This window comes from Corvus cornix, chromosome 1, assembly GCF_000738735.6.
Source record: "Corvus cornix cornix isolate S_Up_H32 chromosome 1, ASM73873v5, whole genome shotgun sequence".
In the NCBI taxonomy this organism is placed as follows: Eukaryota; Metazoa; Chordata; class Aves; order Passeriformes; family Corvidae; genus Corvus; species Corvus cornix.
In genome coordinates this window covers 53,102,340-53,129,678 of record NC_046332.1, presented here as the reverse complement: position 1 = coordinate 53,129,678, position 27,339 = coordinate 53,102,340, and the positions used below count along the sequence as shown (strand labels likewise).

Sequence of the window (27,339 nt, the reverse complement as noted above, 5' to 3'; positions counted from 1 at the left end):
GCCCGCAGCCGCCATTTAACCCTCCTGCCGCCGCCGCCGCCGGGCAGTGAGCGCCCGCCCGCAGCCCCGGGCAGCGCCGGCGGCCGTCTCCTCCACGGGAAGGACCGCGCTCTGTCCCCGACCCGCCGGCTGCTGCGCCCGCGGCGTGGAGGTGAGCGCGGGCCGGGCGGAGGGGAGCCCAGCCCGGGGGTCCCGGGGCGCGGGCGGGTCGCTGGATGCCGAGGAGTGGGGCGGTGAGGAGCCCGGGCAGCCCCGGGCTCGGAGCCGGCCGGGTGGCGGCTGTCGGCGCGGAGCCGGCGGGCACGGGCGGGGAGAGCCGTCGGTCGGAGCGAGCGGTGCCGCGGGACCGCGCCGTGATCGCCGTGACGGAGGTGATTTGAAACACCCGTGTGACGGCAGGTCTCGGGTTTGCCCCTGCCCAGGTATTCCCTGTGGTCGCTTCTGCCTCGGAGACGGGGGCCGTCCCGCCCGGAGCGCCGGTGCTCCAGCGCTCCCGAAGTGCCGGGAGCATCGGCACGGGGAGCGACTGCCCGGGTTCGTCATCCGAGTCCGTGATAACTAGGAATAATTTTAGTGGTTTTTTAGTATGTTTGGTGATTTCTACTTTATATCAGTCGCTGGACCAGACGAAACCGTGTGAGTACACGGCAAACCCAGGGTAAAGCGTAGGAGAAAGCCTCCCAATTCTCTTTTTAGTACTAATACTTCATGGTATTTCAGACCTGCTTCTCTAACAAACTTCTGATTGTATCAGCTGTGCCATATATGTTCTCCGTATTGTGATCTTCATTATAAACTCCACCAAAAGGGGAATTCCAGGAACAGTGGATAGCATATATATGTTTTTTAAAAAAACTCTGAAGGGGGAAGGAAAGAATAGATGACTGCATTCCTTCCCTTATGCCATAAAGTCTCATCTAATGTATTTAATTCTTTGCATTCTTTATTTATTATTGCTCGAACACCTTCCCAAATCTCTCTATGCTTAATAAATTTATTTTCACTGTACGTTTTCCAAAGTAAATATCATCTGTATATTCAGTCTTCTGTAAGCCCTTTGGTTTCAAAGGACAGATGTTGCTGGCCAGCTTGCTCTTGAATTGCTATGTTAATATCAAAAGGAGCTGAGAAATCCCAGGATTTTTTGAGATCTGACCCCAAATATTAATGAAAACAGGCTTTACCAGCTGATTATTGTTTTTTTCTTGCACACGGAGGATCTGGTGCTGTCAGTTTCAGCCTAGTGAATTTAGATGCATAGTTTTAATAAAGTCATTATCTGATAACAATGTAAAATTGTTGGATGTGTAAATAAGAATGAAATATGCCTTTGAGAATGTCAGCTCCAGCCCCCTGCTGTGGCAGACATCACACAGACACTTTCCTGGCTAAACTCAGTTATCTTCCAAGAAGTGACATATTTTTGGCCCTGACCACTCTGGCTGGTCAGCATTGATTAGATTTTGATAAAATGTGATGCATACCTGAGGTGTTCTCTCTTTAATGTCAAAGATTATATGGGAAGTTCTGAAATTCCCAGCAGGTGGTAACACTGCAATAGCTGCCTAATGTATGATGGTTGAAAATAATTAATCTCTTTTCCAACATACAGATAAAATACCTTAAATTTGAAGAAATGTTGCAGATACACATTTCTTTTTGCTGTTAGTGCTGCTTGTGAAATGTAGGGAGGATTTAGGGATTTTTCAGGCTTTTCTGTCTGTAGCCTATTTTGCCATCAGCTTCTCACTCATAGCCAGAATTGTGCAGATTTTGGGTTGCAAATACAACTGGAAAATGTTTACTAGTGAACAGGTATAAGGGATTTTTTTTCTCTCTCTCTGATTCTATCAGCATTTTGCTTTAAATTCCGATAAATATCCAGACCCTGGCTGGTTGCTGTGTCCATCAGAGTGCTTGGGGTAGGTGCTGCTGCCTGAGGCAGTGCTTGGGGCAGGGGCAGGTTGGTTCCAAGAGGATCACTCCTCAACCTGACACCATACCAGCCCCACACACACTTACTCCTTCCCCAAGCCCTTCTCTCTCACCTTGCTCTCACGTGTGCCCTAAGTCACGGGGGGTTCTGTGCCATGGCTGGGTCCACCTTCACCTGGAGCTGTGGGTTTGGGGGCATGAGGAGACAGGAGGGTTGTGCTCAGAGGAGAGATGGGCAAGAACAGGCCTGTTACTGAAGGAGGATGGAGCTAGGGCAGGGGAGGGCTCCGCTCTTGGTGGGGATTTGCAAAGAGGAGGACTGAGGGTACTTGTGGGTAGGCGAAATACAGGATCCCTCAGTGGCACTTCCCTTTGCGTGAATGAGGCTCCAGAGCACAGAGGTTTTGAGTGCTATGGGTTTGTGTTCTCATTAAACTCAGTGCTTGGTCATGGAGTGTCTGGTTAATTCCTGATGGCCCTTTCTTAACTACAAGGCTGATTTGCCTCTCATCCCCCTTATGAAGGGGGAGTAGGCACTGAATGCTGTGCTGTTGCAGTTGGTGAAGGTGGTAGCTGCTAAATCAGCAGGTGACAGCTCTCAGAAGAGGTGGCTGGTGTATGAAATGTCATGTCTGCACTGCAGCCTTGGATACTGCTGCAAAATGTACTAGGAGTTATAAATCCAGTTGGCTTGGAGGTTTTTGTTGGTTTAGTTACTTTGGTTTATTTTAGGGTTTTTTTTGTAAAACCAAAATGATCCCAATATACTTCATGGTTTTAATGATGTAGGGAAATAGGGACCTTTTTTGAATAGATTAATATATGTGATTCTCGTAGTATTATAGCCTATTCTGTTACTTATTTGCAAAAAATATTGTAAGTACAATTTCAGATTTCATGTTTGGCTCTTATGTGGTTCATGACACTGTGGTACCTGCAAACCTCACAGCTGGTGAGGATTTATTCTTGTAGCCCCCATACCAGATAGTGAGGTACTATCTCCAGAGGAGAGCTATGCCACAGGAAAACTAAGAGATGTGACCAAGATTGCACAGGAAATCTGCTGCACAGCAGGGACTCGAAGTTTTCCCGTGTCATTTGCGTTGCACACAAGCTTCTTGGTCTTCACTTCCAAAGCCCTTTATGGCTTATGCTCTCCTCATTTGTCATTCCATCCCTTTGGAGAGGAAGTATTCCACTTCCAATCAGCCCATTACACTGTCTCTTGGAAGAAGAAAGCATCTTTTTATGTTTCTGTGCTTCTGCTACATTTCACACAATAGAGCCTCAGTTCATGCTTGTCCACGAGAGCAATAAATTAAAAAAGCCAATTATTTGAAGTCTGATAGCCATCTCCGTTCCATCATTTTTCATCTCATTAAGTTAATGAACTTGAGGTAGAAGATCTGAATAGAATAGAAACCATTTAAATGTACTGTCTGCTTCAAAAAGCAAAATTTTATATGAGTGTGAAAAGTGGAGAAATAACTGAGCAAGGGGCAAATATATGGAGAGTTTGGAAGACGACCTAAAAGTGAGAAGAAATCTGGAAAGAAATTCGCTTAGAGAAGACAGAGAGAGTAGAGGGGAAAATTCTGAACTGAGCTTAGAGGACAGTGTAAGGCCTGTCCAAAACTGAGATGAGGCAAAAGGAAGGAAGAGTGAAGGAGGGGAGAGGAACAAACCTGTGCAGAAAAGGGGGGTATGGGGGCAATACTACACCAGAAATGGGCTGTCAATTCTTGCATTTAGAGGTGCTGTTGGGAATTCAGCTAGCAAAGGTGCAAAAGCTCAGGGAGGCTTCATGGAGCGCTTTAATTGGGGCTTTGTTCAAAGGTAGGGCTGTACTGCAGCTGATAGCCTGAAGTAGCTGTATGTGTGTGAGATGGGAGGGCTCCTGCTGCAATCCAGTTGCTGCAGAGGCATGCAGAGGGTGAAGTAGCCCCGGGCTAGGCTTCCAGAGGTACCTGATCTTACTAACTGGAAGTTAGTTTTGGTACAGTTTCAAATACTCCAGTTCTAGCCTGGGTGTTACCCGCACTGCACGCCGGAATCTTTTCCCAAGCGAGCCAAGATAACACAGAAGGAAGGTGAGAGGGAAGGAGGTTTTGGTGTGATGAATGATTGGTGTTACCAAAACACCCGAGGGCTCTGGTGCTGGGCTCCATTCACGGGCTTGGTTAGAAAGAGTCTCTGTCCTGAAAAGTCTTTACTGTAAATACAGAGTGTGAAAGATGGGGTGGAAAGGAGGGGAGCAGATTAATGCTGCAGTTTGCTGACATTATGTCTGGCAGTGGCAGGAATAGGAACAGAAGTCAGGTCTGGTCCCTGTGCCTCCCGCTGGCGTCCTGTCTCTTAAACCATGCTGCTTTTTCCTCGGTTGGGCTGATGTGCAAATTAAGATGTAAGACAACTACCTCAGGAGTGCTCTCCTACACAGGCTTTTTTCTTTTTTCCTGAGGTTTATTCTCCCTTGTGTATCTTTATTTCCTCTCTGCAGTGTGTCGCTCATTAGACTGAGATTAGGATTATTTGAATTTCATCTATCAGTGTGTGACTTTCTGAAAGAAGTATTTGTAAAAGCCATTTGAAGAATCTGCGGCTAAGAAAGCTAGGAATGGAAAGAACCCATTAAAGTCATCCAGCCCAATCACGATAGTGGCCCACAAAGCAATTTTCCCCCACTTTATTTCAGGGCAGTTTACAGCAATGCCACGTATCATCTGTTTTCTCTGAGCAGTTAACGCTAGAGGCCAAGACATCTATCACAATTATTGTTCTTAAAACAAAACCTGCTTTTCCTCCTTTGGACTGCTTTGATTCTTTGTTTCGATTAACTGACTAGTGATCAATAACGATACAGGCAAGGAATGATGTTCCTGCTGTGATGCTGCGCTTGCTGCCGGCAGCCGGGGGAGTTAGGGAGCGGCTCTCTCTGGAGGCAGGCTGGCTCCCCACCGCCCTCCCTTTGCAGCCGCCCATCTCCTGAGGCATTAGGTTTGTCTTCCTGTAATTTACAGCGTATCAAGTGAAATTGAGGGTGGTGGCGGTATCACTGTCCCTATCTAATGTTTTCTGGAGCCCTGTCAAGTTCCTGGGCCAGATGATGATTATTCCTTTCAGATATGTGCAGCTATTATTGTAATGGGCTTTTACTGAGCAAGGCTGTGCTGCTAGTCTTTTCTTAGAAATTATTCTCTCCAGCCACTTGGCACAGAGAGCAGTTCAAAAAGCTTTCAAGTAACAAGTCTGCTGCCTCTTACTTCAACAAGCTGAGCAGTGTAATTGTTGAAATACGTCCTTTGTGGTTCCTAAAGACATGCATGATCTTTGCCATACTTGGTTCCTATGTTTTACCATTATCCTCCACAGTTTTACTCGTTCCTAACGTCTGCCTGCTCCAGAGCCAGATTTCTGTCATAAAATTAGGTTGTAAACTTCAGGGATCAAGACCTTTCTTGCATGTTTGTGTGATGGTGAGCACAGTGACACTGACCTACAGGTGCTCCTGTGAAACATGGAAGAGCAATTCTTATACTTTGAAATGGCATCTGAGTAGAATTTCTCTTATTAGATTCCCTCCTACTTATGTTTCTGAAGGAAGCTCTTTGGCTTTGCTGCCATCATTGTGCTTCCAACCTATTTTATCTAATTGTTACGAGACTCATAAAGACTAGTTTAAACCACATGGACATAAAACTGGGAAACTTGCCAAAAGAAGTCTGTTTCTATTGGCTTAGACAAGGCTGTAGTGAATGTAAACTTTAAAAATTATGGAGGAAAAAATGGAAGTTAGCACCTTCTCCATATGATCAGTCTGAATGACATAAAAGACAGTTATAGATCTTTTATAAATCTGATCAGATCACTTAAGTATATTACTAGACCTGAATAACAGAGGAGTTCAATTACCAAAAAAGTAATTTGCTACTGAGCTGCTTTCATACTTGAAAGAAGCTGACAAACTATATGAATTGTGTAGCAGCAATAAATCTCCAGTATCAGTATGTGCTGAGCTCAGAGTTATATTTTGTATGAAATGCTCATTATTTTGCTATTGTGAGCCTTGGTCATAATATAAGACACGCACAGCAGCAGTTCCTGCAGTGCAGAGATAAAATTGTTGTTACCTGTCTTTGTTATTCTGGCTCAGGAGTTGCATTTCAGGACAGAAAATTATTGTACAGTGAATTGCAGTTGTGCTTATCCAGATGCATTGATACAGTGTTAGTAATTGTTAAGTAAGTGGGAAAGAAATGTTACTTTTTAGTTGATTAATATTTTTTTTTTTTAACTTATTAATGGGATGCCTTTCTTCTTGTATTTTATGAAGCAAAGTTGACACAGCTGTAATTTTTTAACTTTTAGGTGTTCTTGGAAAACGTGCTGGCACTTTGGAGCTGAAAAAGGACATGAGGAGTAAAAGGACCCAGGATCTCACTGGTCAGAATGAAACAGATGTTGAAAGATTTTTCAAATCTATTGTTAGTAGTGCTCTGTGACTACGGTGAGTATTAGAGCTGTCAAGGGAAAAGAGTGATGTGCATTCACAAGGTGCTTTTGGATGGTGATGTTTCCAGATGATCTGTGGAAATGAATGCTACAGAAGCTACCACTGATAGGCACAGAATTTAGTCTAGATCTTATGCAATAGTTAGGTGGAAAATGCAACTTGCATAAACTGCCCCTTTAGATCAGAGTGGCAGGACCCTTTCCTGCTGTAAATTTGCTCAGAGAAATAAACAAGATAAATGAACAAATGTCCATGGGCATCAAGGGACTGGCTGTGTAGTAGTAACTAGAACTCTGCTCTCCTGTAAGACTTATATTTAGTAATATTTAATGAACATCATGGAAGATGGGCCTATTGTAGGTATCCATAGCAGGATGGGTGGAACTATGCCACGAAACTACCTGTTTCTCTCCATTACTAGGAAAGGAACCTGGATGGTTGGCTGAGATGCAAGCATCTACAGCCGACCTCCTATGGCTGAGTGAGCCCCCATATGATGGATCTAAGCTGACACCTGGAGAACATTTGAGCACAACAGAAGTGTTCTTTCCTCTGACTGTTAGGCAGGTAGTCAGAGACAATCAGTCTTGTTTGAGTAGTCCATGCACAAATCACTACATATTGAAAGCAGCTCTTACCCATCTGCAACTGTGATATGTAGAATGAGAAAGCTCCTCCTTCTCACCATCAGCTGCCAAGGAGGGAAGTTAGACATCCTAACTTCAAGTCAGAAAACTGCAAGATATCTACAAGCTGAGGAACATCATATGCATGGTGTCTTCTCCTTTCCAAGAATGTACCAAGTAGGAAGTAGATTTGCAAATTAATTTCTTATTGCAGAGTGAATTAGAAATTCTGAAGATGGGACTCTTAATTCCTAAACATAGTACATATATTTTAGAAAATTACATTCCTAGTTTAAAAGCAGGCCTTGTTCTGATGGCTGCAGTACGTTGTCAAACCATGCTGAAGGGTTAAGCTGTGCACTGCAGAAGTGAGTACAATGTGGAAAACGTGGGAAAAGGGGTGGTTAATCCCCACATATGGAATGGGCTGTAGAATGTAGTTCATGCACCAAGCAGCTGAAGATGTCATAGAAAAGAGAGAAATGGACAAAAACATATGCAGTTTGCTGTCCTTATATAAGTGAGAAAAATCTGATTATAAGTAATGACTGAATAGTAAGTATGCCACTCATTCCTCTGTGTGTGCTCCACAACAAGGGATCACTAAAAGACGTAGAGAACCTAAAATTGCTGTCTTTTAGATGAACTTGGTTCCAGTAGAAGTAAAGACTCTTGTCTATGGCTTTTAGTGCCCTTTTTTCTTTTAATAAGACAGTTAATCAGCCCAGATAGAAACACTGCACTGAGTGGGTAATACAATGAAGGTAAGTATTAAATTCATGGGAACCAAGAAGTGAGATGAAGGATTGCAATATCCACTGGTTCTTGGTGAGCCAGTCCTGTAGACATTCACAGCTGTTTGACTCAGAGGTAAAAGCTATTATTCATGAACTTTATAGAGCGTGGTACAGCAAGTAATTACAAGGTGCAGTTAATGAGGTAAACCTCTGCTGCAAACTTTAGGTGCATCAACTTTTGCCTTATTTCCAGTTAAAGGGCAGTCCATAATCGAGAAAATTGCTTCCAAACAGTTCTGCATATGCGCATCTTTGAATATTACCATGTACGTAGATGTTCGATAACTATTTCACTCATATAGTTCTCTGTTTCAGGCCAAGACTATTTTTTAAGTGATCCAGTATGCTCTGGAAAATTACTGAAGTTCTAAAAAAAGCCCTAACGTCCAACTAAACAGTATTCTCATTTGTTATCAGTTTTACTGATGTTTTTGTTCTACTTAGCTCTGTGTTACCGATGGCTGACAAGCCAACAGCGCAACCCCAATTGGCTTAAAAACACTTAAAAATAAATAACCATCTGAATATCACCCTCAAGTAATTCTTGCTCTTCAGTGAAAACAAGGACTTTTCTTTTGATCTTTTTAAGTGGGGACTCTTACAAAGACTCCTCTGGCAGGTTGTTGGTACCACAGCCAGACTTCTTTCAATGGGAGGCCATTGTAATGACAATGAAAATAATACAGATGCATTGAAGGATGCCCCCTGACTGGCTGTCCAAACAATTGGGACCACGTGGCAGAGTCATGGGCATGTAGGAGGCTGGAGGGCAGCTGAAGGAGCTTGCAGTGGAAGCTGGCTCCTTCTGACTGGTGTCTTTCAGGGCATTGTGAAAAACTGCTATGTGGGCTGTTCAAAAGTGCAAAGTTCTTATTTACCAAACTGGGGGAAAGGATGCTGTGAACTGGGGTGCACTAGCCAGAGCTGTGCAGTGCTGTAACAGCATCCTCCAGTAATGCTCACTTTCCTCACTTCCTAAGTGATCTGCACTTAGGGTTGATGGAAACTACACAGCAGTCCCCTGCCTTCTCTCCTGTCCTTCCTCCCACATACAGAGTGGTGTTACTCCTTGTCTCAGCCATTCCAAATAAAAAACAGTGCAAGAGGATCAAGACAGTAGTGAAAGAGAGTACAGACAATAAAGCAGTAGGTACAAACATAAATGCTTTTCATTACTATCGCTTGAGTGTTTTTGTTGCAAGTTTAAACCTTAAAATTGAAATTTTTCATGCTGGGTTTTTGCCCTGGTCTGATTTCCTTTTCCTTTAATGTTTCAGCTATGTTGAATCTAGCCAATTCCCATGTAGAGAAATGCATCGTTTTGCCCACTATCAAAGAAACAAAACCCCGGCAACTCACAACCATTTCACTGGGAAACTCTTAACACAGCTGTGGTAACTTCATCTTTGTTAGAGTGCTCACAGTGGCCTGGGACATGCTTTCTGCTGTCCTTATAAAGAGTTGCCTAGGTCTGGTCCAGATCTAAATCCTTGCAGATGAATTAGTGATGAGATTCTCTGAAGGGTCAAGTGTGCCCCAACTCCCGCTGGCCTCTCTTGCCAGCCCCATACAACACTGTGCATGCTCCAGCCCAGGGCAAGAATTCCCCCACATTATTGGACAGAAGAGTTGATTGTCCTGTGCTCCCTGATGTCATGCTAGCACTGAGCAAGGAAGGTGGGAAAATGCTGGACTTAATTGCAGGCCCAAGGAACAGCAGAAGATAAAAGAGCTAGAAGGTAAAGAGATGGGGGCAGGAGTTTGTGGTAATAGTAATGGAGTTAGGCTAGTACCCAAGAGATACTGAAAGTAGATGGTGGTAGAAATGGGGCTGTAAAATATGGGCAGGAACACGTGACAGAACCAAAACATGAAGAGCAAGGAGAATGTGTTGATGGGCAGTTCAGAGACATATCTTTCACAGGTGTTTAAGGTCTGTTTCTTACTCTCTGGGTGTCCAAGTTGAGATCAGGTTTGCGGCAGTTACGTGTGCTCACCACAGCTGCAATGACCAGGATCCTGCTTTGGATGTCTGAAGGACCATTGTATTTAAAATCCAGTCCTGGCTTTCACAGGGTGCCACAATTAGTTGATACTTGACAGTTTTTACCTTCACACCTGCACCTTGGTTCCTAACACACTAAACAAGAATAGTAACATCCTCTCATTTTTCAGGGATTTTAGAAGGATAAACTCATTAATATTTCTAATGCACTAATACACTACAATAAGAGCACAATAGAAGAGTCCATGGGGGAAATGAATAATTCTGTGTTATCTGGACGGGTTTTGGATGGTGTGCAGTCAATAATACATAGGACCACCCATAGAAGAATGAGAACAAAAGAACCCTCTGGTAATGAGCACCGTCCATCTGCCAAATGCAGCAGCGCCTTGTGGAAATGCAAATGAAAGGCTTGAGTTATAGTACATACATGTAGAGTATATGCATGATTTATGTGTGTAAGGCTGTGCATGCCACCTTTATTCAGACTTCATGTATGTGGTTGGAGCTGGTTATTTTAAGGACATGTTATAGCTGGTGGCAAGTAATAGGCTCTTTTTTTTCTAGTGCACACTGCACCCCACCCAGATGTAAATGTCTATAGCCAGTCAGATTAATTTCTTCCTGAAAATTTTCCCTGCTGAGAGGAAAGTGAATCCAAGGTGACTAAGCTTCAATTTGAGTTAGAGTAGTAGGCGTCTAATACTATGTGAGATGAGTCCTGCTACTCCTGACTGCTGAGTGCTTGCTTTGGCAGTTGCAGTGTTTTTCCAGCAAAGCTTTCTTTGAGGTAATCTTAAGACATGTGTAACAGATTTAACAAGTCAAAGTATTGTTAGTTGATACTACTTATGAAAGGATTGCTTTAACTGAAGTTTTACACTTCCGTGGCACCTTCCATCCAAGATTCAGAAGACTTTCCCCAGACAATTAAATAAAGATGTCTCACAGCACATTCTGTACCTGGAATAGATGTATGTAGTTCCCGTTTTTCAGATAACCTTCCTGTGTCTGAAATCCTTAAGGTTCAAGCAACACAGAGAAGGTAGCTGAGCTAAGAATGAAAATGTGATTTTCCCAATTTATTGCTTTAGATATCATCACTAGTTATAGCATGTCTCAGGATAATTTGGCAACTTGCACAAACATGGTCATGCAAGAAGTGAATTTGAAAAGACTGCGCCATTTATAATGAAATGATGTCATTTAGACATGTTGCACCACATCTGAGACAAGAAAAGTGCTGCAGTCACCCTCACGGTTATTTTCAGCTCTTTCACTCAAGTGTCTGTGATGCAAATGAGCAAAATGAAAGATTCATAAGACAGAGCAAGAGAAGAGGCTTCAAAAAGCATCATGCAGACTTCCTGTTCTGTTTAACTTGGGGGACATTTTTCATCTGTCTGTGTAAGAAACCACTGTCCTTTTTTTGCTAAATTACAGCTGAAGCTGAAAAACAGCTGGCCTCTGTGGAGTTTAAAAATCTGTAAGTGAAAGAAGTTGAAAAGTTTGAGAATCTATTCTGATAAATTAAGTTTTCTGTTAATCTTTTGGGTGGTTTGTGATTTGCTTTAAAATTCTGGTTTTTACCTTCCTGAACATGTTACTGTGGCAGATTTTGAGCTGCTCCATATCACATCCCTGCACAGAACAGAGCTGTTGAGCTCTAACTGCTATTGCTAGGACCCGTTCTTTTTTTGTGAACTGATTCACTTGAAAAAGATTGAGAACCACTTCTAATATCCAGTTTTAAAATATTTGTTTTCTTCCATAGGAACAATCACTTGTCTGTTTCTTAATACTGTTGTGAAACTTTTCCTTTCAGTTCTTGGCGAAGTGGAGTATCTCCTGTTGGAGCACCCAGATCATGTAGCCTTCAGCAATGACACAGTGTCTGTGGAATATCAGTACTACAGTGGTGGTAATGTGACAACAGAGCATGTGTCCATCCTTTTACTGGATGCCAGCACCAGTGAGATAATTGCAAGAAAACAGCTTCCAGCAAATCAGTCCCAGGGGACGGTGGTGTTTGAGTGTTACCATTTCAGGAGTGCTGGTGACTTCTTGTTCAGAATGGTCTCTCCCAGTGACAACAGCAGTGCTGCCCAGTGGAGCAGAAGGAGCGTGTCCACCCTCCGTGTGGAATGGCCTGTATTTCACATCGATTTGAACAGGAGTTCAGAGGTGCTTGGGAGCTCCCTTCAGGTTGGACTTTTTACAAATGGGCAGTTGTGTGCCATGAACAAGACTGTGATTTCACTGGATGTGATATTCACCAGCGCCCTTTATGAATTCAGAAGAATAAGCTCTGATGAGACTATGGGCATTAGAACTAGCAAAGGAATCCCCCTGTCTAGGTCCCAGTGGGTAGAGTTTGATTGCCCACCTGTTGGTCAAGAAGTATACATCACTGTGTTACTGAAATCGTTAGAAACACATTCCATCATTGCCTCCATAGGACCTGTAGATCTCCTCCACAAATTTGGATACAGACTGGTTGTGGCAGCAGAAGCCACATGCAAAACTTTGGTTCAGGTCTTCGTAATCTCTCCACCGTGCACTTCTATCAGTGGAAAAATTGTTGTTTATAAAGAGCCTCTCAAGCATTCGAGTCAAAGAACAACTTGGCTGTATGAAAACACCCTTCACCCAGGAGACAACAGGACAGAATTTAACTGCACTTTGTTTGATGTGGGGAAGAACAAATACTGCTTTGACCTCCTCAGTTTCTCAAACCGAAGCTATTTTCCAGCAAGAGTTAAGGAGTGTATGATGATCCAAAGGAATATGGGTTTGTACTGATGTTTCTCCTCTTTTAGCCAAAATCAGCACCCTTCCCAGCCAACATGGTCTGCTGCACCAGACAGAATAGTTGTAATGTCAAATGCAGGTAGGAACAAGATAGACTGTTTGTAGAGGAATACCACAAGGACATTTGTTAATAAGTGCCACTGTGGTAGCTTAAGGCTGCACTAAGTTAACACTAGGTACCAACCAAAACCACTTTGGGCATTCTGAATGATGTATCTGTCTAGTCTGGCTGAAAATGGAACTTCTCCCTCTCAGTGAGGTAAGAAGCCACTGCAGTAGATCTGGCCCCCTGGAAACTCTAAAGGTAGGATTAGTCATACCTACATCTAAATGTCTAAAAGCCGGGGGCCCAACATTAAGTAGTTGTCTACCTTTTTAGTCGAGAGGCATCTTGGAAGGGTGGTTCATGTGTGTTGAACATACAGGGGCTGAATCCTTACCCAGGTGTCTTTTTCTCTACCCATTTGCAGTAGAAGTTTAGAGCCCTACCTGTTAGATGCACAAACTTTGGTGAGATGAGTCAGGATTTGGCTACAGTGAAAGGCACAGCTGTGTCACTTGGACAGGTGGTGGTTTTTTTAAGCAGCCTTTCAAGACTTGTTTTGGCTGCTTAGAACAGACCAGGGTGCATTTTCTGACCCATGAGGCCATCTGGCAGATCATGGTTCACATTCATATAGCCAAACTTTTCTTACAGGAAAGATTAGAATCATACAAACTGGCAACTGGGGACAGTCTGTGGTCCATATAATCCTTTGGACCATGAGCTGGCAGAAGCCAAAACCATGTATATATTATGCAGCTGTAGCGTTAGAAATGGCAGTCCGCGCTTTGACAGTCTACAAATCTCTGTTGCATGGCAGAGGAAGCAGGTGAGCCAAATATCCTTCTCATCACTCATTTGTGGAAGGCAGCCACAGAGAGGAATGGGCCATATGTGCATGAGGGAATTGGGACTGTGTTGGGTTAGGTTGCATTGCCTACACCCTGAAAGGTAAATGTTCTCATTTGGAGAAGGCTTGTGTCTGTAGGTAATGAACTAGTCTTTTCTAACTGCACACTTCAAAGAGTTTGGATTGAAAGGTTTAAGATATGCATCATTTTCCTCACCTCCACACCTTGGTTCCCTTGAAAAGAAAGTGCAGGCAGTCTAGCCAAAAAATGGTCATTGTGCTTCATGAGCAGGTATCTGAGAGGGATCATGAGGAGACCAGGAGTGTAGGACATGCTCCAGAGCACACAGTCCCAGATACAGCCTACCTTAATGAGGTTCCTAGCATCATGTGGTCTTACTTTGCGCTATTTCACAAATTCTAAAACTTTTAGCTATTTAATTAACTCTCTGTACTAAAAATGACCTCTATTTTCAACACATGCCAAACCCAGTGCATAGTTCTCTTCATCTTAACTTCCCATCTGCATTCTCTGTTGGCACTCCCTCTCTTCCTTTGGGATAAGAAAGTCTATCTAAAAATGAAAGCATATTATTTTCTTAATGGAGATAATTCTCAAGGAAAAAGGAAGAGAGAATTCTAGTTTGTCATCTATACCTGGGTGGTATGTTACACTGATATGATCTAGATAATTACCCTGACAGATAAATACTAGCATAAGATATAGATATGATTCTGTGCCCAATATTTAACTCTTTTAATTGATGAGATCTATGTTAAGCAGTGGTTCTCTGCAATCTGCTCTGTTTCCCTGGGTTCTTCAGGAGAACCATCCTTACAACTGCATTCGAAAGAATCAGGCTATGCCTTTTGAAGAGCAGAGTTAAGTCAATAGCTGCCAAGTTGAGAGTATCATATCTACAAAGCTGATGAAAGCAAAACCACACCATATAGCCGTAAATAAAATGTCAACCTGAAATTAATTAGACTGCAGCACATCTGACTTTGTGCCTGCATCTGTGAGACTTCAAAGCCTGCAGGCAGTGTTTGAAAGGAGCAGGGTGTTCTGGGAGGGGCACATCAGCCTGAAGCCACGACAGACAGAGCAAACCTGCACTGCCTGTGATGGCCTTCAGCCTTCTGGCTCTTTCAGAAGGTGCTCCTCTGAGCCTCCTCACCCTGCTGCAGGGCACTGTGAGGTGCCCTGCTTACGTCCAGACCCCGATAGCTGTTTGTGTAAAACATGCAAGTGCTGCACAACAGGCGCCTCTCCTCAAGTCTCCTAATTTCTGCTTTGGACTTCCTGAAGTTTAAGGCAAGGAGAGGTGATAAATCCTCTGGTCTGGGCTCCTGTGCAGCATGGGCTATCATTTTTCATTCAGTTACCCTGGTATTGAGCCCCACAGCTAGACTTTGCATCTGACTGCCACTTACCCTCCACAAAGTTATCCAGTCTTCTGCTGAAGGCACCACAAAACAGACTTTTCTGGTAGTTTCTCTCAGTACTATGCTCTGATTTATTTATTCTTTTGAAAAGGGAAACTTTGTGTTTCATAACTAAAGCTAATCTAGCTTCATCCTCTGGTGACTGGATTTTACTCTGCTGCTCTCTGATAGCTGTTTCCTATCCACTGTCTTTGCCTCACGAAGACATTTGCACATCCAGGTCATCTCACCTCTACCAGATTTTCTCTCTGTTCTTTTAAATAAACTGAAGAGATTTGAGTCCTTAATTGGAAGGTATTTTCTTCAGGATTTGATTAATTTACTGATTCTGTTTGGCTCCCTTTCTGTTATTTTAAACACTAATTTTTATTTGACAGCCAGGGTAGCAGCTTTGTGTGCTGTGTTCAGACATCTGTCTCACTGATGCTGCTTGAGCAGTAGCATTCTCCTTACCCCTACCTCTGCTTTCATTCCACTGATTGTATTATGCAATTTTCTATAACTTTTGCCCTGTAAACTCCTCTTGAGCTGTTTCAGTACATAGTCTACTATCCTGCAGGTGCAATTTACATTCCTTCTTCCTATATTTTTTACTTTGCTGATTTAGGATCTATTTTGCTTGAATTATCCTAACTTAGCAAGTACCCTATGTTGCTCCATATAACTGCACTATCTACTTATGTCATTACAGGGTGACATATTTTCTCAGTAATGGTTTTATATTTATTTTCATGTCAGCTAGGGAAGCACTGGGCTTTACACTAATCCCTTTGGAATCTCTTCAAATGCATTCTCACTCAGTGATGGTTTTCTGTTGACAGTTGCATATCCAATCTGTCACTCAGCCAGTTCTTACTTCATTTAGCATATGCTCTATTGTTATGAAGCAGAGATATTGTTTTGTAAAAGATCAGAGTTCCTAAATCATTAAAATGATCTTCATCCAAACCACAGACGGTGAGATAAAAGATGATTTTGCCACATCTATTTTCCATATATTAGACGTGAGTTATATTCCATGATGCTTTGTCAGTCCTGCTCTTTATTCCTCATCCTGGCCAAGTATAGTACAGCCTTTGGAACAGGAATCTGACTTTTGCATGGAGTAGGAAGGAGGAAGCTCCCGGTGGCCCTGAGTGGGCTAAGGCAGCAGCTCTTCCAGCCCAGGCCATCAGCTTCAGAGTAAGTGTCGCAAGAAACTTGTGCTATCCGAGACTGTGAATGTATCTATGAAAGGTGGGGAATACATCCATTAATTGTGAGACAGCACTTATGCAGCTTTCTGTGGACCCTAACTGGAGAACCCATGAAAAAAATTAACAGTGAGATGTGAGTCACATCATTCATCTTGGTGGGTTCTTCACTGTTTCACACAGGAACATGCAGCTCATTTTTTTCCCCAGTGTTTGACTGGATTACTGGGATGCTTGAGGTAGGAAACTCTGTTAGATCATCTTACCGAGCAACAGATGCATCAAAGGCTCATTCTTTTCCATGCTTTATCCTGTGCTTTGCTCATCTGGGATTTAAGTGTCCCCAGCAGTGAGACTTCTGCACTCCTTAGAAGGATGTCCCATGTCCTAGCCTGTATCCTGCTTGAAACATTCAGGACAAGACTGATAATATTAATCAGTATTGCTAAACCATAGAAAAAGGCATATTTTTTTCATATTTCTGGTGTTAATTAACTTTCTTTTCCAGTTCTTAGTTACACGCTGGAGACCAATTTCAACTTTGGTGTGATTTACAGTGAAGTCTCTTGCACTTGCCTACAGCACAAATGAATTTTGTTCATCTGACTTTTGCTAGCTGTGAAAAAAAGCTATTGGGTTGTTGGCAGGGCATAAGAAATGCAGGTGTTGCCTGAAGAGGGAAAGAGGAAGGTATGGGAAGACCTTCTGAAGAGAAAAGTGGTCAGTAAGGGAGGAGAGGAGTAAATAGAGCATCTAGAGGTCAGGCAGGGGTGTACAATTTCTGTCAAATTTTTGCTTCCTGACTAAGACTGTGTGAATCAGATCTGCTTGTTGGTAGGAAAATCTGAGAACCAATTAGCTCTGTTGCCTGAATTTGTATCTGGGTTGTTTGTTTAGAAACAGGCATATGCAGGGGATCTGGGTATGCCAGGGCTGGTTTGTACCCCATCCACTTCTCCTGTGTCAGTAAATGCTTCATCTGCACACATTAGGAATAACTCAGATTTTACAGACTCACTTACAGACTCTTAGCTTCTGGAAAAAATTATTTTTCGGCTGTGCCTCCCCATTTCTTAACAATGCCTGTTTGTGGGGAAAAGATTAATTTTCCCAGGCAGAGTCTAGGATTTCTTTCTTTAAAGGGTTCCTTGTCCTTTCATTGTCCAAATTAGTAAGTGCACCCAGGCTTCATTTCCACGGAAGGGTGAGAGGTTGTTTTCCAAGGTCTTGTCTAAACACCAATATGATGTGTGTAAATGCATTCTCAGGACCTAAAAACTGATCTCAGCTTCCAAAAATATCCTGCAATCCCCTAGGCTAGCATAGATAGTTGCACGAACCTGTTAGTAATTAGTGATTTTGTCCCATACCACTGGCCTGATTGAAGTGCTCAGGACTATCACATGTGTCAGGCTGGAAGGACTGTTCTGAGTGTCCCTTGCTGACTGTGCTGATGGACAGCACTACATGCACAAAATCTTGTGAACGGAGAAATCTGAGGGGAGAAATTTATGCAGAGTAATAATTAACACAGTTAATTGCATTTATCTTTCATGTTGGCAGATCTGCCAACTGTCAGCTATTTCAAACTAACTTATCAGTTAGATGTCTTCACGTTGATAATTGATTCCTCAATTGTATATGAAAAAACCTCACGCTTATTAAAGCTAGTTTGCAGTGCATACCTTCTGGTTTTTCCCCTGGCACTTTCAATCTGTTTGTCTTAAATGGAGGTTAATAATTTTGTTTCCTTGGGGGAGAATAAACTGTGCTTCATTTTCTTTTATATTCTGGTAATTGCAGGGGATTGCAGAGCAAGGAGCAGGAGTTTAAATTTCCCATCTTTCATGGGAGCTGGAGCATTTCTTGCTCTCCTGCTGCTTGAGGCACATTTCTTAGCCCCAAAGCTATGGATGCCAAGTGTTTTTGCTAAGGAACTCCATGCCTTTAGCCAAAGTCCAAGTCAGTGAAAAGTGTCCTGGAGCAATGGGCACATCTTAGGTTTGACGTCAGTGTTAGAAAATTACTCATCCTAAATGTTCTTGTATGTTGAAACCCACAGGCATCAATGTGGAGACTGTTGAGCACCCTCCACTCTCACCAGTGTTAGCACTGGAGGCAACCAGAACCTTTCTGAATCTGGCTCTGCATCTGACTCTAATTAACAGAAGTTTAAACGAGCAGGAAATGTGAAGAGAGGAAAACAAGTTAGCTCACACACTGGAAATTATGACAGGAACTCACCAAGCTGCTCACACAAAGTAGTCTACAAGGAGGTAGGTCCTCAACTAACCCCTCTACCAGCGGTGAGGGACACTGCTGGAGTCCTTCATGATAGTGATAAGAAGAAAAGTGTTGTGAGATCCCAAATACTATGATACCGGGAAGTTTGTTTGAGGAGGCATAGATGAGCCCTTGACTGACTATTGATCATGAACATTTTTTCCTCCTGCCCTCAGTAACAGCTTTGCTTGCTAGCTGGTGTGATTTTGCAAACTGTCCATGGTCTGTACCTTTGTGGGACTCCTTATCCCAATAAACTTCCTCAGTTACCTGCTTCTTGGCATCCTCCTCTGATTCTCTTTTGCCCTGACACCATACACTTGCTCCATTTTGCACTTCACTGGGAACAGAGAGAACTGAAGGAGGAGTGTGAAAGCTCAGCCTGCCTTTGGGCTCAGCTCTGGAGACAGAGGGGTGAAAGCAGAGAGGTGAAAGAAGAGCACAAAGTGAAATACAGCTTGGGATCTTGGATGTTGCAGTGTTGTGGTGGAGTCAGTGACAAACAGCTGGGGAGGTCACTTGGTGTTGTGTGGGCTTAGAGCCGCAGCAGCACCAGGGTGTCTTGCCATGCCCATCTCTCCTCTGCGTTAGGCCAGGCAGATGTCCTGGGACATGCAGGCACACAAATGTGTGTGAGAGTGTGCCCACACACTCTCTGCAGCTATGGCTGACAGCACAAGTGTAAGCTCAAACTCTGAGGTGTCATCCTGCAGTGCAGGTGAGGACCTGCACTGGGAGGGCAGCCCCACTGGTCCTCTTAAGCTGCTCACATTAATGCTGACATGCTCAAAAAATTTGTAGGACAAGGCCCAAAGCAGTTACAATTTCATGTTTATTGAAACACAGCTGTATTTATTCTTGTTAGAGACATTTAAAAATAATAACACACTAGGAATAATACAGCAACCAATAAAACATGAAATCATAAAACCATTTTCAGTCATGCAACACTGTGTAGTCCTTTGACATCATAACTTGGTTAAGGGCTCGGGCCATGCTAGCAGCAGTAGTAAAATTAAAAATCATGGCTTGTGTTTGCACTAGCAACACCATAAATTATTTTAAAGAGCAATGTTTAACAAACCTGATATACTTAAAAAAAAAAAATATTTAGCTGTTGTTGTTCTTTATCTGTGAGCAGTGAAATGGAGTTAAGTAGTCTATTGTTCTTCTTTCTGTCAAAGTCAACTGACCCATAGGAGTGTCTCCAGGGGTTTTATCCTTTAAGATTGCACCTGAACTCATGCATTAGTTTGGAATTTAAAGTTGTGTCACTGCTTCAGTGTCACAGCGGTCAGATGTGGGCAGAAATGGTCCCGTCTTTCTGTCTCTGGGTTCTCACTGCTGTAAAGCTTGAATGTGGAGATCACTGGATGAGGATGTTGTCTAAGAAAAAGAGGGATTTTATTACACGTTAAAAAATTATAATGTAGTGTTAGAACCTGAGTCTGCCTCCACTTTAAATAAATAAATGAACATGCAAAATTTCATCTCGAGTTAATTGCCTAACCATAAGCAATAAAACAATAGAGACCTGTAAGCTGTCAAATGAATGACTGAATAACATGCTTGTGTGCTGAGAAGAAAATAAAGAGTAAATCAATGTTGCCATTTCATTAGGCCTTGTAGGCTTAACATCCTGTCACAGTCATATAAATCAGCAGTAACTGTACTTAAGTCAGTCAAGTTATCCTGCCATAAATGCCCTGTTTGTCAGGCAGGAACTGGATTAATATATAAATTACCAGCTCACTTCAAAGATCTGTGGATTCATTTCCTTTTGCTGTTGTTCCAGGCAGAACTTGCCTGTCAGTTGACTGACCACTGTGTTGCAGGCTGACACTGGGGTGAAAAAAGGAAAACAACAAATGGAAGCTTTGGCTCCTCCCTGGACGCTGCTTGCACTTTTGGTCTTGCCGTTTGCATTGTTTGGTTATTTATTGCTGTTTTTCTTAATAAGGAGAAGACAAATGGCTGTGTCTTTAAAGGTAAGGAGGCAGACACGTTCCTCATTGCTGTGGGTTGTGTGTTTGTAGAAACGTGGAGCTGGTGGCAGCCCTGGAGCCCGTGCAGTGTCACCTGTGGGGACGGCATCCGGGAGCGCTTCCGAGAGTGCCTCACCGCCTCGCCAGCAAAACCAGGCTGCGCTGGATCGCCCAAGGAGACTTCCCTGTGCTCGCTGGAGGAGTGTGTGTGTATGTAGCTCTGCTGTCCTCTTCCCCTGGTCGTGTGACTGCCCTGGCAAAAGCAAAGTGTGAAGTGCAAACATCCCATCTCTCTTTCAGTCATATTGATCTGGTTGATGGATTAGGGCAGAACCCGCTGTGCATTTGATTTGTGGGACACTGGAGAGAGGGCTCCAGGGCATACATAATATTTCTGAATGCCATGCGTGCAATGGAAGCTGTTTAAAATCTTCAGCATGGCCAGGGAATGGAGAAGTCCTGAAGAGAGATCTTGGGGCTAGCAGAACAGGTTCAGTAGTGAAAGCCAAATGCTCCAGTGGAAACCTATTAAAAAGTTAAAATCTATTAAGAAAGAGTGCTGGTTCCAGCTGGGACATGCGGTGTGAGGTTCCCATTTTGTGAGGTTTTTGAGTGGGCAGGTCTCCCCCTGCTCCAGCTTGCTGCTGCTGCTGGCTCGTGACAGGGCAGGCTGGCCACTGCTTGCAGGTGGCAAGTGAGTGCAGATACAAGAGACCTGAGCCTTCTGTAAGATGATAGATAGGTTGCAGCAGCCACATGGCCCCCAGTGAGGCTGGATGAGGCTGTGCCAGCATCATAGTTGGGTGCTGACAGCCATCCCTGAGGGGCATGAGAAGTGCCCTGTTTAGTGGAGTGCTGGTGCTCAGTCTGTGCATAACTTTTGCTTCTTGCAAACTCCCTGCTGAAAAGGAGTGTGCTGATGCCAAGGGACCACAGAGACCAGAAAGCTGATCTACAAGCTCCAGTGACTTTGTGTCCCACAGGCACCACAGGGGGCAGGATGGGGAAGGAAAGATGCCCAGGAACTGTGCAGGCTCCTAGGATCTCAGACTATAATATAACCATATTATATGCTAACCATATTTTAAGCTGTTACAAAGTGAACAAAGCTGTATTCCTTGCTTTGGCTGCTTGCAGGCACTTCTTTCTGCTTGCAGAAGTGCAGTGTGGAGAACTGGAATGAAGGCAGCTAAAAAATGGACATTTGGGGATGTGGGGAGTTGTTTAGCACATGGCTACTGCAGTGCTTGTGCCACTGAAAAGGAAAGGACAGCAGGGGTAGAGAATGTGCAGCTCGAGCAAGAAAAGGGGAGGACTACGTTTTTAATGGAAATGTTGACTTGAACCAGCTTCAAGGTGTCTGAGGATGAAGGCCTCAGAAGTATATAGGCAGGACTGAAGTGTGTTGTGGAACACTGCAGGAAATGGGTTGCATTTAACAAAAGTTTGGGTAAAGGGAAAATACTGACAATTATATTCCATCAAGCCAGGTATTGCATGTTGTCAGTGCTCATGAAACACTGGGAATGTCTTAACAAGTCTAATGTTTTTAATGACTTGAAAATGCTGGCCATGTGGGTTTGCTTATTTTGTAAAGCTGTGAGTGAAAGCAGAGAGGAACAACTCCTATGCTTTGGCCCCCAGCTTAAACCAGCCCTGCTCTAGTTGTCTTCTCTGTGCCAGACTCTCTGAGGCTGCTGTGGGCAGTAATGCCACCACCAAAACGCAGTGGGGTTCTTAGTGTTTTCCCAAAGCCACTGTTGAGCTGTGCTATCCCGTGCCTCCTGTTTGTCTACTGGAGAGGTTTGTCTGTGTCATTTGGTTTGTCTCCCTGACAGCCAGTTCCACTCCCCACCTCTGGAGCTCAGAGCAGTCCTGGTGCAGAGAGCTCCCTGGAGGGGGGTCCCTTCGTGCAGAACACGTGCTGGACACATGATTTTTGTGTGCACCTTGCTGTACATGCATGGAGGTGACAGGCCTCTGGTGCTTCTTGGAGGGGTCACTCTTCCCGTGCAGGTGTGCAGCTGTAAAAGGTGTATGATGGTTTCCAACCATCCTGTGCATACACTGTGCACACACCTGTGGCAGCCTGGTTGGACTCAGCAGGTCTGGACAATCCCCAGATTCCAGTGAGACCTCTGGGTTAATAAGGAAGGTTAATACATAGAGAGCACAGATGCATAGGAAGCCTGCATCTGCACCCATTGCTGTGGGATCATCTGGAGGAAATACCTCGTTTCTGTTTTGCACATGGCTTCTAATCCTCCTGCTCCCACATGGGGCAGCTTCCTTTACAGAATCACCTACGTGATTTCATCCCACTGAATCTCAGCTTGCTCGAGAAGTGATTTGACACTGTGACTTTACGGTGTTCGTTCACTGGCTGATCTCAAGCTGGGAATGTCGCCCTCACCCTTCCCACCCCGGCTGTCTGCAGCTTTCAGAAGCAGACAGGTTTTGTTTCCAGCATAACTCTGCAGTCATTAGTCCAGCAGATGGAGCAAATGGCTGAATGAGCAAGGCCGGCACACAGTGCAGGAGCCAGTGAGGTGCAGGGAGAAGCGAACCATAGGGACTCAGTCCTGTTTGGAAGCTCGCAGTTCCTTGCTGTTAGCTGTGTACCCCAAACAATGCAGCACAGAGAATGGAGAATTTGGAAAATATCCATAAGCGAACACGGCTGAGAGAAAGATGAGAAATGAATGAATTGCTTTGCTGCAGTGGTGCTGAACAGAGCAAATGCTTCTCCCTTGAGGTCAGCTTGTTCACGCCCTGCACAGGCGTCCAGAACGGTGTTCCAGGTTCTGGCACAGGGGCGTTGGACTGAATGCAAGTTTTAGAGAACCTCCTATAAGATTCACCAGGCAGTGATCTTGTTCTTTAAGCTGGTTTCAAGCTCTCAGAGTGACACAAAGACCAAAGTTAATCCACTAGCAGGATTTTTTAGAGAACTTGGCGTTGCTAGGTAGCCCTGAATCAGGGAAGTGGATCTCCTGCCCAACCCAGCACCCTGCACGTCTGTTTTGTAGCAGCCTGAGACCTTCTGGCCTGTGTTCATCAGTGGATTTGTACATCCTGCCCACCTAACAACTGCACTACCAGCTTGCTGTTGAGTGTGTGTTCTTCTGAATTATGGGAAGTACGTGGTGTCCAGTTCTTGTTACTCTGTAGTCACATTTCCTATTCCTGGACACTCACTGTGGTGCAGGCAGGAGCACCTGCCAAGTCTTACAGCTGTCTGTCTGTCACTCTGATGGAAGGCTTTGGGTTCTGGATAAAACGAGAGACTAGGGCAGGGTTGTTTCATGGTTTCGTCTGAGCTCACAACTTCATGGCCAGCTCTTGTCAACTGCAACTAACCAGCCTTGTCCTCCAACAACATTTTCATGGCCTTATGGAGCTGATGTCTGATCAAAAGATGTTGGGCAGTGCTAACAGATACTAAAATTAGCTATGGGACCAATTAGTCCACTTTCAACCATACTGTATTCTGCTCAAGATTGCCCCTGAAATGCTTGAGACCTCATTCAAAAAAAGAATTACCAATCTGTCATTGGTTCAGCCATCTGTAATGTGGTGGAATGGGCAAGCGAGAGGTTTAAGTAGGACAGCTCTGAGATGTTCACATTAAAGATTAGAATCATAGAATATCTCAAATTGGAAGTGGCCCATAAGGATCATTGTGTCCAAATCCCTGCTCCCCCAGGACTGCTAAAGCTAAACTCTATGACTGAGAGCATCTCCCAGACAGTCCATGAATTCTGGCCGTGATGATTTCCCTGCGGCGCATGTCCCAGTGGCTAATTATCCTCTGAGTGAAGAAGGGTTTGCAGAGTATTCTTCCCTGTTTGAAGTCCCATTTCCAGTCCACAACAGAAGGGTGTCAGTAGTAGAATGCTAGGGACATCAGAGCAGTGGCACTTTCAGTTGAAAGCTTGTTGTGGCATGGGAAGGTTTTGTCCTCTGGGGCTGTGGCACCAGACAGTGGTAGAAGCATCCTCAGAGGACTGCTTAGAAAAGTTACGTTGCCTCTCCTGGTACTGCCTCTGTCTTCCAACTCATTTCAATTCTCACACCCACTTAAGCTCTCCTAAAAATAATTTTAAAGTGATACCTGAAGTACTAGCCTGGGTTGAATTATTTTTACCCCCTTTATGTCACTTTTCACCAGGGAATCTGAATTTACTTCATGAAGAAGGGCAAATAGAGCTCCCCCATTTTACAGGTACTTCGGAATACCTTATGGAAATCTCAGAGTGAGAAAAAATAATGATTACATTAAAAAGGTCTGTGGGAGCCTCCTTGATTTAAAGCAAGTAGATGTTTGTGCCAGTTTGAAGTCATCAAGTAGTAAGTCATCTCCAAAATTTTAATGGCAGACAACTTCCTGTACTTTGTTGATGGCTTATTTTCCTTTGTAGTAAAGTACCCATCCTCACATACCAAAAAGGTGCTGCCGGTGCAACTCTGACAGATGTGTGTGCTCTTTCTTACAGCTATCCAGCCTCCCACCCCACCTTCTGTCCAGCCAGGAGAGGACCAGAAAGCAAATAATATAGTTACCATCACAGGTATCTCCCTATGCTTGTTCATCATTTTTGCCACTGTTCTCATCACCCTCTGGAGGAAGCTCTGCAGAGCTCAGAAATGCAGCAGCGCTGTCCGACGAAACTCCGTCCATTCCCCTGGCTTCCGGAAAAATTCTGATGAGGAGAACATTTGCCAAGGCAACAAGCAACGGGAGAGCTTTGCTGAAGGAGGGGATGCCCCTGTTAACATCCCCCTAACCTACAGGCGAAGCCTCCAATTTGCCCAAGAAGATGATGCCTCTGGAAGTGAAAACTTTCAGCCAAGTGCCCAAAAAATAATCCCTCCAATTTTCAGCTACCGCCTGGCACAGCAACAGCTGAAAGAGATGAAGAAGAAAGGCCTGACAGAGACCACTAAGGTGTACCATGTCTCTCAGAATCCCCTCACGGACACGGTTCTTGGTGCCACCACGATGCTTCCCCTGAGTGGGGAAAACCAAGAGGAGGGAGCAGCAAACAAATTTCGAATCAAATCTCCATTTCTGGACCAGCCAGCCAGTCAGCCTAAGTTCCTGGGGGAAGGCTCTCACCCTAGGTTGGATTTTCCATTCTCTCAGGCCAATCCTGCAATGAGCCCTACCCAAACCTTGGTAAGAAGAGGTCATTTCAAGCACCAGGATAACAGAGTGGACTTGCCTGAGAGGGGCTGTCACAGAAACTCGCAGTTCAGAAGAACAGCCAGTTTCCATGAAACTAAAAAGGCCAGGCCTTTCAGAGAGAGAAGCATGTCCACTCTCACACCCCGACAGACTCCTCTCTACAACTCCAGGACCAGGACGTGGGACCAGGGTCTGGAGGACAGGACACGGCCAAAATCAAGAAACACTAATCCAGCTTGTGAAAAGCTGGATCAGCCCCATGGCACTGTGCTGGGGTGTGAACCACAGAGCCATGGCACAAAGCCCCACCACAGGGCAGGTCCCCCGGTGAGGAAGCTGGACCTGATCACTGACCGCCAGCCTGCCGGTCAGGAGAAGGCAGCTGAGAAGCCTGAGCCCAGCCGAAGTAAGAGGGGCCCTTCGCCTAACCCCAAAGGCGTGTGGCGGAAAGAAACAGGCCCAAATGGCAAAAATAATTCCCAGAGAGGCCCAAGTGTAAGCCCTGCCCAGTACCGAAGGGACAAGTGCCAGAGCTTCCCCTTGGACCCCGAGTTTGCCTTTTATGACAATTCTACTTTTGGCTTAACGGAGGCAGAGCAGCAGATGATCGACCTCCCTGGGTATTTTGGCTCAAATGAAGAAGATGAAACAAGTACTCTGAGCATTGAGAAGCTGGTGATCTGAGTGAGTCATTGCAGCCCTGCAGGAGTGGCATGCGTGGGAGAGGATCTGCAGGATCGGTTGGCTTCTGGAAGAAAGAGCAGGAATCACGTTACCTCTACACACAGCAGGAGGGAATAATGCCCCAGGTCTGGCTTGTGGGAACATATTCCTTTCTAATTACTGAAAAGTGCTTTCATATAATTATTTTTTGTGTCTGTGTGTACAAGGTGCACAAAGTACCCTGGGAAAGCACGTGTTATTTAAGGTGTGGCACAGGAATAGCCAGTAGATTTTATTGTGTAAAACAGTCATGTTTTGTGCATCATACATGATGAGCGCCACTGACATTTCCTACCTTGTGGACTTTGTACTGGTAGACAGTGAGATACTGAAGTATCCACTGTCCAGCACCCTCAGCCATCTGCCCTGATTAGTGAATCATTTCCCATCTAGAAAGCACAAAGCTCAAGCTGTGGGCAGTTTTCATCATTTTTCTGATAGTCATCACTGAACAGCGTTGATTTGTCATTGTTGCTAGAATAACGCATATGGTGAGGGTTTTTTAGCTGGTTGCATGAAAGTGCAAACAATTGATGCTGAATACTTGAGTGAATTTAAAATTGAGGAGGCATTTTCATCATTCAAGACTTTGATATTTTCTTACTGTCAATATTTATACCAAAAAAACAACGTACAAATATTTGCAGGAAATTAGTACAAAAGGCATGCTACAGGGAGGGCAAAGAAAACAGATGATCAGATTTTAGTCCTCCCAGAAATATTACCACAGCATGTTACCTGTAAAAAGCAGTTTGAGAACTGTTGAATTATGCATCCTTTCCATAGTCATCCTTTCCTTTATTAAAATTTTTAGATGTAAATATATTGACAATAATACTACTACAGCGCGCTCAAAATAAATTATGAACAAAACCAGCAAACAGCAAGATTATTTGATTAATACCTGTTCTGGGAACAAAAATTAAAATGACTTGACAACA

General features: G+C 44.1%; 1 protein-coding gene across 3 annotated transcripts; it reads left to right on the top strand.

Annotated features, from left to right (window-relative positions):
* Nucleotides 1–11: 11 nt before the first annotated feature.
* On the top strand, nt 12–27,339 carry THSD1 (thrombospondin type 1 domain containing 1). 3 transcript variants are annotated; one of them, XM_039567063.1, is made up of 5 exons: nt 12–151; nt 6,304–6,442; nt 11,702–12,667; nt 20,539–20,697; nt 24,984–27,339. In XM_039567063.1, the coding sequence occupies exons 2-5, from the start codon at nt 6,385–6,387 to the stop codon at nt 26,357–26,359; spliced, it is 2,559 nt and encodes an 852-aa protein (XP_039422997.1). In that variant the 5' UTR covers nt 12–151; nt 6,304–6,384; the 3' UTR covers nt 26,360–27,339. The 3 variants fall into 3 exon arrangements, with proteins under 3 accessions (XP_039422997.1, XP_039422999.1, XP_039423006.1); XM_039567065.1 differs by lacking the exon at nt 12–151 and adding an exon at nt 278–371 and having other exon boundaries at nt 24,984–26,359; XM_039567072.1 differs by lacking the exon at nt 12–151 and adding an exon at nt 406–422 and having other exon boundaries at nt 24,984–26,359.